Source organism: Camelus bactrianus, chromosome 13, assembly GCF_048773025.1.
Source record: "Camelus bactrianus isolate YW-2024 breed Bactrian camel chromosome 13, ASM4877302v1, whole genome shotgun sequence".
Classification (NCBI taxonomy): domain Eukaryota; kingdom Metazoa; phylum Chordata; class Mammalia; order Artiodactyla; family Camelidae; genus Camelus; species Camelus bactrianus.
The window spans coordinates 48,122,168-48,134,779 of NC_133551.1; the positions used below are offsets into that span (position 1 = coordinate 48,122,168).

Here is a 12,612-nt window from a genome sequence, read left to right on the forward strand (position 1 = left end):
AGGAACTAACAGTCCAGTTTCCTCTACTGTTCCCCTGCCCCAATGCAAGAGCCAACCCCCTTCCCAAAACACAAGGGCGCACACACCCTCTTTTAATCTTGTGTCTGACCACAGGTGTCCTCATGAAGTAGCTTTAGCCAGAGGACGAGACTCGTAAACCGTGACCAAAACCAAGGCCAGCAGAGGACGCCATCAGAAATGCTATGTCCCCGTCTACACAGAGACCCGGAAACAGGGATAGGATGTAGAGTCACAAGCCCATCTTTCTCCTTACCAGTTTGAAGCGGGGCAGGGGAATTTTGCTCACGTCCACTGGACTTCTTTCTGCAATGTTGACAAATCTCGCTTCCAGAATCGCCACAGCACATGAGACATGGACCCACCTGCCAAAACGCAAAGGCCATCTCAGTCTCTCTCTGGCTCCGAGGCCCTGGGGCCTTCTCTTCCTACGAGGGCTGCCGATAGAGCTTCCTGCCTTACTCGGCCTGACCACTAGACTTCCCAGCAAGTTCCTGAAACCCAATGAGGTAAGAACCAGAAGTGTCTCCACAATGATATGCGGAAACAGGTCCCCACCACACTGCCCTGGTCAGCACAGGGACATACTTCTTACACCACTAGCTCACAACCTGTTGCAAAAGGAGCAGAGCCAAGCTAACTGGGGAGTGAGAAGAAATTAGAGGGCCTAGGTGCTTCCTCAAAACATCTCCAACTATGTCCCAATCTGCCAGTAACCCCAGCCCGCCCTCCCCTCTAGGCCTTTGCCCAAACCTTTCCCCGGGCTGAAATGACCACTGCCTTCTGCTCCCTTCATCCACCTCAGACTGTAAGGTCTGGTGCAAGCCCCACTTACTCTGAGAGGTCTGTTCAATTAAAGTGAGTTCTGAACATTTGGGGAAATTGACATGCACCAAGATGAGATCAGCTAAGATGGCGAGAGATCTTAGAACCAGAGCAGGTGAAAACCTAAACAGCCAGTGTCAGGGCTCAGGGACACTGTCTGCAGTACGGACAGGGCTGTGGTGTGAGAGTGGGAACGGATTTGTTTTGCGTGGCCCTGGAGGGCTGACCAAGGGTTGTAAGGTCAAGGTGGGAGGTCCAAGAAGAGCCATTTCCACTCCAAATGAGGAAGAACTTTAACACCACTGTCTTCCAATTGTGAGAAACACAGTGACCTCAAGTTGTGGCAGCGAGTGCCTTTAAAGGACTGGAAGTAGCAAGCAGAACAGCACAAGGGGATTCCTGTGAGGCTGGAGGCCAGGCAGTGCATGTGCTCCAAGGATTTTAGCCGAAGCAGGAGCTTCACCTCATTGCCCATTGACCTGTGTGCACTAGCCCCTAGACAGCCGGCTCTTTAGGGCAAAAGCCTCAATCCCCTCACATTTCTACCTCAGAACCACTAAGCCAAGACCAAACACAAAAATCCAGCTCAGTGAAAGCGAGCTGCCCAACAGCCAAAAAGCCCAGCTCAGAGCTAAGGAACCCAGAGCGTTCTGCAGATGTGAAGCAGTAGGGTAGGTAGGACGGGGATCTCCTCCTCGTCCCACTGTCCTCCTTAGGACACCCACCCTCATTCTAAACAGCAAGGGAGCCTGCCTGCCGAAAGGGCTCAGAGCCCACAGCCGTGGCTACCTCTGCACCAGCCCCCGTGCTAACACCATAACCACCCTCACTTCCAGCCGTGAAGCCCCTGGGTCACCTCCATGGGGCCTTCGTCCTATCGTGAGTCCACCTGAGCTCCTCCGAGCAGAGGACGTTACTTCCAGGGCTGCCTCAGAGAGGAAGTAGAGTAGGAAGGCTCTGGGACCACTTGACTTCCCTTTTTCAAAATGAGTCTTGGAGATGCTATTTCAGCCCCAAACAATGTGCTTTCCAAGTCCTCATCAGTCGTGTCGGTGAACAGCCACCCTCCTCACGGTGTGCCCGCCTGCGGCTTCAGAGCTCTGAACTCACCTGTCGTCGTTGGCTCTCTGCAGGGCTCCTCCTCGTAATGAGCATAAACAGCAGTCCTGCCAAGAAGCAGGGAGGGAGAGTGGTCACTACGGGGTCGTTAACAGCCCATCTGCTCTCCCCTCAACTTCCTTTGGGCAACCGTGGCCCCCACATAAGAGAGCAGCCCACAGCGTGCGGGGCCTCGCCAGCTCAGCCCTGTAACAGCACACCCCTGGAGGAAGACAGGGAGGCCACGCGGGGCTAAAGCACACCAATTACTCCCCTGACTTAACATAATCCTCTTTGCCGGTACTATTTATTAATAATAACAATAAGCAGAGTCATGGATGACACTCTGCTCAAGCTGGAGGCATAGGGCTCTGACTGCCTCCTATGTGGGCACTGCCAGGCTCCAGGGGCGGTGGGACAGGGATGAAGAGAAGGCTATGAAATGAACCACCTGAGCCCTATTCTGATGCTCCAGCCTGATGGCTCAATTCTTTCCAGAGGGTTATGGTCCATCCACAGGAGGACCTCCACTTGGTCCTGACACAATGGAGCAAACAGTTTCCAGACTCCATTCTTGCCCTGCCACAGGTGGGCAAAGAACACTCTCACTGTCGTGGGGTTTTATTCTGACAACACTCCCTGACATCACTGTGTAACAGGCCACGTGCAGACTGCTGGGACATAAAGCCCACATGAAATAGTCCAGCCCTGAGCAAACTCCAGGTCTCATGGGGAGACAGCAACATCATGGAAGCACTCACCTCTTCCAAGGCATTGGCCGAACACCGAGAACACATCCAGTCTTCAGAAGCCTTTGCAGGGGGGACCCCATAGCAACCTAACAGAGACACCGAGATGGGCAAATTAAACCCAGATGTAAGCGTTAGAGTGAAGACTAACTCTTTCCAAATACTACCTCCCAAAGCTACGACCAAATCTTACAGAGACCCCTGAATTCTAGAGTCCGGGCCCCCACGATGTAGCCATACAGTACGATCCAAAGTCTCAAAAAGTCAGAAACTAGATTCATGGGTACAAACACCTAGTGAGCACTGGGGACTGAGCCCCTCCTGGTATCTGTGACCAAGAGGACAGTCCAGGGTGGACAGTGAAAGCATGGACCCCAGAGTCCCAGGAAACTCAAGACTCAATTAGCACCAACCTCCCCAAGAACACAAAAGCAGTCTCTGCACTGAGGGACCAGGGAGGCCACTGGGAGGCTGCAGGGAGGCCAACAAGTGGCAGGACTGCCAGTGAGAAGTCCCACGCCACTGGGGCAGGATGTAGAGAAGAGGTGAGAGGCACTCACTGGCGTGGACGCGGACACTGCACTTCTTGCAGGAAACTAGAATGCTGGTGCCGTCCTCCTCAAGGTAGGGGGTAGACAGGTTGATGTCCGTGCTGCAGCCAGTCGAGGTGAAGCACATTTCTGGAATCAGTGGCTTGGTCCTCTGCTTCTGGGGGGCTAAATCTGAAGCATTTCCACAGTTCTGACTAAGGCCTCCAAACTCGACCTGAGGAGGGAGTAGGCACACACCTCAGTGAACATGCGCCAAGTCCTCAGCTCCCGCCTGCTCCATGGTAGAAAGCTGCTCCCTTCCTCACAAGGAACTGCTATGGCCCTTGGGTGCACAGCCATTATCCCAGAGCTGCTAATTGAAGTTACCTCTAATGACTCCAATTCAATCTCTCAGAGCAGCATCAAACAAAAGCCCCCAGGGGACAACTGAGAAAAGGGAGCGAGGTAAGAGGCAACTGGGATTTCAATCTCTCCAAACCAAGTGGTAATAAAATGCACTGAGATGTTAGCAGGCTGCTCTTGGGGGCTCCCTGGCACGGCTCGGCGGCCCCACCCAGGGAGAGGACCCAGAACAGGTGCTCCCAGCAGCCAGCACTGACTTCCTCTTGGGGCCCATGTCGGCAGTCATGTCGCATGGCTGGAGCCCCATGTGCCATTCCTGGCTTGGGGCCCCGCCCCTTCAGGAAGAACATTATTATGTCCATGGACTTCCCTTGGCAAATGGCCTGACTGCAAGACTCTGCTGGCTCTGCCACTGGATGCCACCATCACCCCGGTTCCAAGGACGGGCCCAGAAATGTCGACCCCCAAGCCTATGCCACTCATAAAACTCTGAGCCCCACTCGGCAGATCTGCTGACAATACAGCCAGGCCATCTGCCTGCTTCCCTCACAGGCAAAGGCATAAAGTTCTTTGGGCTTTGTTTTTGGTCAATGGAAAGAAGTAATGAATTACTAACTCAAAGTGCATTGGTCTAGGTCTAAAGTTTCATTCTTTGGCAAACATGAACCTGGCTGCCAGGCTCTGTGGCGGCTACACCACTTTAACCGTCACCAGGGGACTGGTTAACAACATACCACCCTGTGCAGGTCCCAGCTGAGACTGAGTTAGCCATCTGGCACATGCTGCTGTGGGTGCCTTCCTGGCCTCCTAGAGCTGGACCCAAAGAGACCCATGATGGAGGAGCCATCAAACACCCCAGGGATGGGAGGGGCACAGCTGGGCTCAGCCACGGTGCCTTCCCACCCTTCCCCATCCTGCAGGCCCTCTGCTCCTACCCCTCCCAAGTTCCTTTCCAACACTGCCAACATCCATGGTAGCAAAGGAAAGAAGAGACAACATTGGAGGATCTGGCTTTTCATCTGAAGTTCAGACTAATTTAAAGAAATCTGCAGTCCTCCAGACTGACTGGCCAGAACTGCAACCCACTTGGGAGGAATCGTCACTGACCAGAGTAACAGAAGGGCAGGTTCCTCAGCAAACAATGACTGCCAAGGGCAGCAGGAAATCCCCCAGAGCCTAAGCCGCGCCCTCAGCTTTTCCCCAAAGCATTCTCGAGTAAAAACCCCGCACTGCTGACAGTTAACCACCTGGCAAAGCCTTTCCAGCACATGATGGGACAGAAGACACTAGGAAACATGCCTTTCCCTAAGCTATGCACCCCCCATTAAACCTAGCTTCCCTATGACTGCTGGTCCTGGGCCAAAAGAGGGGACGAGGTGGGCTTACCTGATGGTAAGTCTGAAAGATCATACAGACAGCGCAGTGAGGGGCCTGCTGGGCGATGGTCTCATTGAATTCCTTTTCGGCCTCGAAGTTTGGAGGTCGGTTCTGCCATAGCTGGCTCAGGGGCTTGGCCCAGGCCTCTGTCTCCTCAGCCTCCTCCTCGGGGGTCCCCTGTTCTGATATCTCTAGAGGACAAAGCAGAGGCAAGAGTCAGTCGGCACCAGGCCTGCACGTCTGTAGCTGTGCCTGGAGCGCAGATAAGCTCAGCCAAGGCTCATGGTCCCAGGTTGGGACTAACCAAGATCCTACGGGTGACAGAGGCAAAGGGCGGAAGTCATTTTCAAAAGACTCCTACAATACTTGGATGATGCCATGAGAGCCCTGGAACCCACAGCTACAACCCCTCCAATGATCTCACTTCTTCCTGGACACGAGTGCTTTCCACGAGACCCTGGAGACCTGTGCAGAGCAGCCCGAGGAAAGCTCTGAAACATACTTAGGCGAGGTACCCATTTATGTGTTCATGTCTTACAACTCAAGCTTGGTGCAAATAAATAGTTATCCCCAGGAGAAGGGTATAGCTCAGTGGTAGAGCACATGCTTATTAGCATGCACAAGGTCCTGGGTTCAATCCCCAGCACCTACAGTAAACAAATAAACCTAATTACCTCCCAACTCCAAAAAAAAAAAAAAAAAAATACAGTTATCCCTGATGCCTTCAGACGTGTTTAATCCAAAGGGGTTTGGCAGCTGCCAGTGCACACGACCGACCTCAGTGAAGGGTACCATAGCAAATTTAAGCCAATGCAGACAATGAAAATCAACTCCTACAAGCCCCATCCAACAGGCCAAGCCAGAAGCCATGGTGCCAAAACACAAACACAGGTAATTTCTGCATCCTGGCTAGAACAAGAGTGACCAGAACAGGAGGGAAGAAACAGAAACAGACTGCCTCACAATCACAACTGAAAAACTTAACACACTGACATCTGCTCTGCTTACAAAAATCAAAAGTGGCCAAAAATCATTCTATTTGTGAAAACTGAATGAATAATGAAGGAAAATGTTCACTGTTAAGTGAAAATTGCAGGAATCAAAATTCTACAGTTCATATAGATAAAAACTTCACTGACCTGTAAAGTGAAAATGTGTGCATTTCCCTGAATGAGTCCTGCCTCCATTGGGGGGTAAAAAAGTTATAAGTGGAAAGAGGGGTGTGTTCAAGACTAAAGAAACATTCAAATGCAATGTGTGACGCTAGCTTGGTTCATACCGGTTTAAAGGGAAAAAGCTATAAAAACACACGTTTAGGACAAGCGGGGAAAGACGCACACAGACTGAAGGGCAGAGGCTATGATGGAGTCACTGCTCACTTCCTGAGATGTAGTGAAGTGGGGTGTTTATACAGGAGACGAGCCCTCCTGGGAGATGCCTACCGGTGTACTTTAAGTCAAGTGATCTGATGACACAGCTTCCTTTCAAATGATACAGCAAATATGTACACACGTGTGTACGTAAACAAGGCACGCGGAGAAACAGCAATTTTGGCAAAGTGGTAACAGCTGTTGAACACTGGAGGCGGATACACAGGATTTTTATTCCTTCAACTTTTCCACCCTTGAGATTTTTTTTTAAAATCACAAAAGTTGGAGGGTTGTATATTATGATCTCATCTGCATTATTATAAAAAGGACATGGACATAATATAACATCTGACTGTAACAGTTGGCAAGAGTAACACGTTAAAATGTTCACAGTGGTCACCTCTGCGGGGTAGTTTTGCTGTCCTCTTTATAGCTTTTTCTGCTCTCCCAGTTTTCTACAGTCTACATTGCTTTTGCACATTGGGAGCCATCATGAAGCTAGGCTGCTGCTACCCCAGAGGACCTGAAGCCCCAGTCTGGGCTGGAGGAAGGCCACTGAGGACTTCTGACTTGGGTCTGGCCTACTTCTGACTGCAGGATCAAGAGGCTTTCCCCACCAGTTTATCAAGGTCCTTGTACCATAGAGAACAGCAGAGAAACTGCCCACCCAGCCCTGGGTGCGAGCAAGGCTAGGACAGGGCAGGAATAAGCCGGGCACTGGCTGGGAGTAACAAGGGACCTGGTCACTGACAGGCTCACCAGCAGACCTCACTGGGTCCGGGGGCTCCAGACAGCACAGGAGACCACGCTGCGCGGACGGCAGTCACTCCCTCAGCCCCAGCGACACCTCAGTTACCCTCCATGTGCTGCCTCCTCCTCTGTCTCCTTCACAGGCTCCTCTTCTCTGTCCTCTTTATCCCAGCCTCTGCGCCCTCTCCCCAAGTGGCCCCGTCTATCCTAATAAAGACAGCAAGCACCACCTCCATGCACCCCAAGTCTAGATCCTCCATAGACGCTGAACACAGATTTCCAAAACCCAACCAGCACCAGATCCCCGGAAGGCACTCTACTTGGGCTTCCCCCTTCCCTACTGCCCTCACACTACCACATCCAGTGGACTTTATCCTCCAGACACATTCACCACATCCGTCCCCCATCCTGACCACCACTATGCTGTTTCAAACCCTCCTATCTCACAGAGACCACAATACAAGCCCTCTGCTCTTTCTCAAGAGGCAACCACCAGGAACAATCTATCTAACAGTCAAACTTGACCACGTCACTCCTCTGCTGACTACACTTCCAAGGCTCCAGAACATCTATGAGCAAAGAGCAAAGTCCCCACTCTTTAGTTCACAATGACCTCACTCCTCCTCCTCCACTCGTCACCCCCAGCCTGGCCCTGTAACTCCAGCCACACTGAGCTGCTTCCTCTGTATACACCTTCTTGCTTGTCTTCCCCATGGTTAGTCATGCTGTACCCTCTGCCTGTGTTAACTAACACCTACTTCCTTCAGATCTGTTTACAGGTCAGTCTGCCTCACTACCCTGTGAGCTTCCCGAGGGTGGGGACATATCTTAGTTATCTCTGTTGCCACACACTCAGCACAAGGCTTGGCATCAGACAGAACTTGCTATCCTGAAAAATCAGTCTGGTGCCTACTAAGAGAAGGAAAGAATCTGCATACAGTGATCCCCAACAGGTACATTCCAAGGTACTCAAACTCGGAACGATTATAAATTAGATATCCTGACATCCTGCCCTCTTCATGGAGCATCTGGGAGAACAGCTAAGACACACAGGCCTACCCCTGGCCTTCAGCTTGGCCTCCTGAGGTCCTGTCAGAGCGGGTCCTAATGCAGGGAGAGCTGCTCTCCTGGTGGATGGGGAACAACACTCACCATCATCGCTGACGCATTCCTGCAACACGAGAGGGTGATGGCGGGGGAGTTTGCTCAAAGGCTGCCGCCGGCCCTTGGACTTCTTAGTCTCCTCCAGGGAAAACACGTATTCATCCGTGACCTAGGCAAACACAAGAAAGCAGAATGGTCTCTGCTCCACTTGGGGACACAACAGAAGTTAGTCTTACAATGAAAATCGAGGGAAAGAGCGGGGAACAGAGAGACACGGAGAAGTATAAAATCACACACAGAAAACACCTGTCTTAGAAAAAGCCAAAGTGACAGTGTCATGCAAACCAGTCTAAACTAGGATTATGTAAACATTTCCGGGCAAAATCTGTGCCTAGTAAGTGTGGGTCCTGGCCTTCTCAGAAGCAGCCTGAAACAAATGTACCAAAAGTAAAACCAGTCTAGCTCTGAAGGTGCCAAGTGCCCCCCTTAAGCGCACTGTCACAAGACTGTCTAAGAGCGCCAGGAAGCACCACAGGCCCCTTTCCTTGGACCAGAAGGCAAGCAGCACCTGCCACAAAGAGCCAGGTGGCTGGGCCGTCCAGGTCTGAAAGGCCAGAGGACATTCAAAGGAGTGAGGAGTAGTTGGCTCATTAAAAAGAAAGCAGGCCGACCTCCCCTGAAGCTGAGACCTCAGCTCTAGCTGGTACTGGTCACCGCTCCATCAGTCTCCCCTCCGCCAGGGAGACCATCAGCCAGGACACAGCGCCACTCGAAAGCTCCAGCCTGGCCACGGAAGGAAGGGTCCGTTTAACACCACATTCACAGTGTCAGAGCAAATGTGATCAGGTTCACAGTGCATAGGACTGAATCATAACACGCATCAGAGCCTGTCTCTAATCAACATATTTAAAACTTGGTTATACCGAACAGGAGGCACGGGGTCATAGCAAAACCCATTTAGCGAGGAAACGAGGCCTGGAAGAGGGCCACTCTGCAAACTGGGACAAAAACCAGTGCCTCCAAGTGCCACAGAGAAGTGGCAGCACCGCAGAGCCACATCAGGGAAGCAACGCTGGGCCTGCAGACCCTGAGGGCAGCTCACGGGGCCCCGGGACTGAGGGCCATGCCAGGGACATCAAGAAAAACCAAACGCTGAGCAGGCCACGTCCAGGCAGAGCACAGCCTCCAATTCCAGACATCAGCTGAGTGTCTTTTAGTCCATTCGTTCAGCAATCATTGACCGAGACTACCAAGCCCAAAGGCCTGCCTGGGGAAGGAAGGTGTGAGGAAACGGAACTAGGAGGTGACCCATGCTCACACGAGTGAGTGGTGCTCAGGGCAGCGTGCAACATGGTGGAGGAGAGAGGGCGGTGGGGAAGCTTTACTACTGAGTCCACAGAGATTTCAACCATCACGGACTTTTAATCAGATCTGAACCATGATGACAGTCTAAGGCACTGGTTTCCAAAACATACACCAAGAAGGCCCCTCAAAAGCCTCCATTAGCATGAACAGTTGGGGCTCCAGGCCCACCTCCATTCCAACCACGACAGCCCTGCTTTCCATTTACATTTTTTTAAATGACTAAGGTTTCACTTAAAGTGGTTCTTTGGCTAAAACAAACTGGAAAACCCACAGTCACCGAATTTATTTGATAGTCTTACCATGGAAATAAAAGGTGTAGGAAGATGCACCCTAACACATGTATGCTTACTGATGAATTCTACATCCCAATGTATTTACACATTAAAGCAAAAGTAGACTACAAAATGATTAAGGTAAAAATAAAGTCCCATTATTTAATTCCTGCACCCCCATAATCTTCTTGCATCCCCCACTTTGAAGACCACCTAGATAACAGGCCTAAATGTGAGATGTGGCAGAGACTAGGAAGAAAAGGCAAGAGAATAAAGGAAACAGACGGTGGGGTTTCCAGCCTGGTCAGCAAGGTGAGAGGCTGAGACGGCTCAGGCTCAGGTGGACGAGGCAGGAGTGGTAACAAGACAAGCTGAACATGCAGCATGTGGTACACACGCCCCCTGCCTGGGGGCCTTCCTTTGAAATACCCAGGAGGCAAGAAGAAATCCAGCCTGGGGGTTCAGAAACAAGTTCAGGGCAAGAGCTGTAGATCTGGGACTCCTCAGCATCGGGTTCAGAATTAAAATCGTGAACGGATGACACTATCAGTGAAAGACTGACTGGAGGGCTGTCTGGAGACGAAGCCTTCCAGGACGCGGGAAGAAAGGAGGATATAAGCAGGGGTGTGGGCGAGGCTTCTGGGGGGAAATCCAGTCCAAAGACCACCGAAGAGCTGAGCAGGCAGTGGCCAAGGGATTCAGCAACTGGGACATGCCAGGACTTTTTTAGAAGTAAATTCCACGCAATAAGGAACTAGGGAGTGAATACATCACAGAGACTGTTTTTGAGACGATCAAGGGAAGGAATGAGATAGCGGCTTGAGAAGGAAATTTCCTGCAGTTGTATTTCAGGGTAAGGGCCTTGTGAGTATGGTTTTATGGGCGGAGAAGATGATCCTGAAAGGAAAGACACTAGGGAGACGTGGCAGAGGGAGTAATGGTCCCCCAAACACAGTCCTAATCCCTGTGAATACGTTAGGTTAACATCACAAAGAACTGTTAAAGTTGCTAATCAGATGCCTTTAAATTTAAATCATGCTGGATTATCTGGGTGGGCCGTATGTATTCAGTGCTCAGTAATGGAAAAAGGAAGAAGAGTCAATGCCAAAGTGATGTGAACGAGGAAGGTGTAGTTGCCCTAGGTGGAAGAAAAGGGCCATAGGCCAAGGAACGGAGGAGCCGGGTGGAAGCTGGAAAGGGCAAGGAAATGGATCCCCCCACGCCTCCAGGAAGGTACACAGCCCTGCCCCCATTTCAGACTTCTGAAGAACTACAAGAGAGTAAGTGTGCATTGTTTTAAGACACTAAGTTTGTGAAACTTGTTGAAGCAGCAACAAAAGGTTTAGTATAGGGTAAGAGGTGGAGACAAATTATTTTATAGGCTAGTACTGGAGGAGGCAGAGGGGTCAAGACCGAGAACACCAGGATGTGGCTCTGGGAAAGGAAGGAGGAGGCCGCCTCTGTCCACATGTGTTTAACCTAAGTGCCTGCTACACACCCAGCAGATGTGCCCAGGATGCCATGCCTGCTGGTGCTGTGGCCATGCAGACATTGTAAGACCTGACTCTACCTTCAAGGACCTTACAGCCCAGCCAGAGGGAGACTTGGTGTCCCAGTCTAAGCCTGCCCTTTCCGCTATCATCACACTGACATTGACCAAAGCAGTCAGGCCTATTCAAATACCTGAACATCCTTCCACATTTTCCCATCTTCTGGCTAAAGTCTGCCTCCTGCTACAGGGCATCCACACCCTTCCCCACAGTGCTATCTTGCCCTCCAACATATTCCAATTTCTAAACTGGAATTAGAATTTAACAGGATTTATCAGAAAGGGCTGGGTTCAAACCCCAGTTCAACCAACTAGCCATGTGAGCCTGGCAAGTAGCAACCTACTGCTTAAGTGGGGTAATGAGCACGGCCCCCCAGGGTTCTTTGTGAGGATGGGGTGGGATGGCGTGTAGGGTTTCCCAGGCCTCTGCCGGCAAGAGAGTGGGAGCTCAAGGCTCTCAAGTTCCTTGTTACCCCCTTAATGTGGGGCAGAGAGGTCAAGATCAATGTTCCTAATAGGGCTTGTTCTGCTGCAGAAGAACCAACCGTTCTCTCTTCTTTCGGGAACTTACCTTTCCAAAGCAGCCCCAACTAACAAGAACTCCTGCAGCAGGCACACCCCTGCGGCTCAGCCTGCAGGTAACTGAAAACTCCGAGGCTGCAATGCCCTGGCCGCCAGTCACCCAGGGTCCTTGACACAGGGTGGTGGCACATCAGCCGAACAGCAAGAAGCCCAGTTACACCTTGGGGGACGCTTGAAGTGAGGAGAGGGGGCCACAAGGGTGCGCCTCAAAATCCAGCTGTTTCCAAATATGGACTCAACGCTGTGAGACTTCTCCAGGGATCAGCAGCATGTCTCAGCTTCTGCCAAAGCCTTGATTGCCAGTCCACCATTCCGCCCACCCCACTAATCCTGACGTCAGCTTCTCACTAAAGTTAAACTTCCACTCATCCCGCCCACGATAACAGAAGGCTCCTGGGCCCAGCCCTGGGGACCACGCTGGTGCTTTAGGGAGCAAAGCCGAATGCACCACGGGCCCGGCTCCTCACAGCACATCCGCACCAGCCTGTGACGATCGCCCCGAGACCAGGGCCCAGTGACGTGAAAAAGGAACAAAGCACCACAGAGACTGGAAGGAGACCCGGAAGCAGGTGGGAAGCAATGAAAAGCTTCCAGGGTAGTGGATTTGGAAAAGGGCTGGGGCCCAAAAAGCCAGAGGACTGTTCCAGGAGTGACACCTGT

The 12,612-nt window shown here is 51.6% G+C and overlaps 1 protein-coding gene across 2 annotated transcripts in view; it reads right to left on the bottom strand.

Annotated features, from left to right (window-relative positions):
* The window catches only part of KDM4A (lysine demethylase 4A), a 39,049-nt gene that overhangs the window by 8,075 nt on the left and 18,362 nt on the right, over positions 1 to 12,612 (bottom strand). For both annotated transcript variants that reach the window (XM_074376632.1, XM_074376633.1), the window contains exons 12-17: positions 8,233 to 8,353; positions 4,970 to 5,151; positions 3,251 to 3,455; positions 2,703 to 2,779; positions 1,954 to 2,009; positions 275 to 383 (exon numbers count right to left, since the gene is read on the bottom strand). In XM_074376632.1, coding sequence (XP_074232733.1) covers positions 275 to 383; positions 1,954 to 2,009; positions 2,703 to 2,779; positions 3,251 to 3,455; positions 4,970 to 5,151; positions 8,233 to 8,353 — 750 coding nt within the window. The remainder of the gene's footprint in view (positions 1 to 274; positions 384 to 1,953; positions 2,010 to 2,702; positions 2,780 to 3,250; positions 3,456 to 4,969; positions 5,152 to 8,232; positions 8,354 to 12,612) is intronic.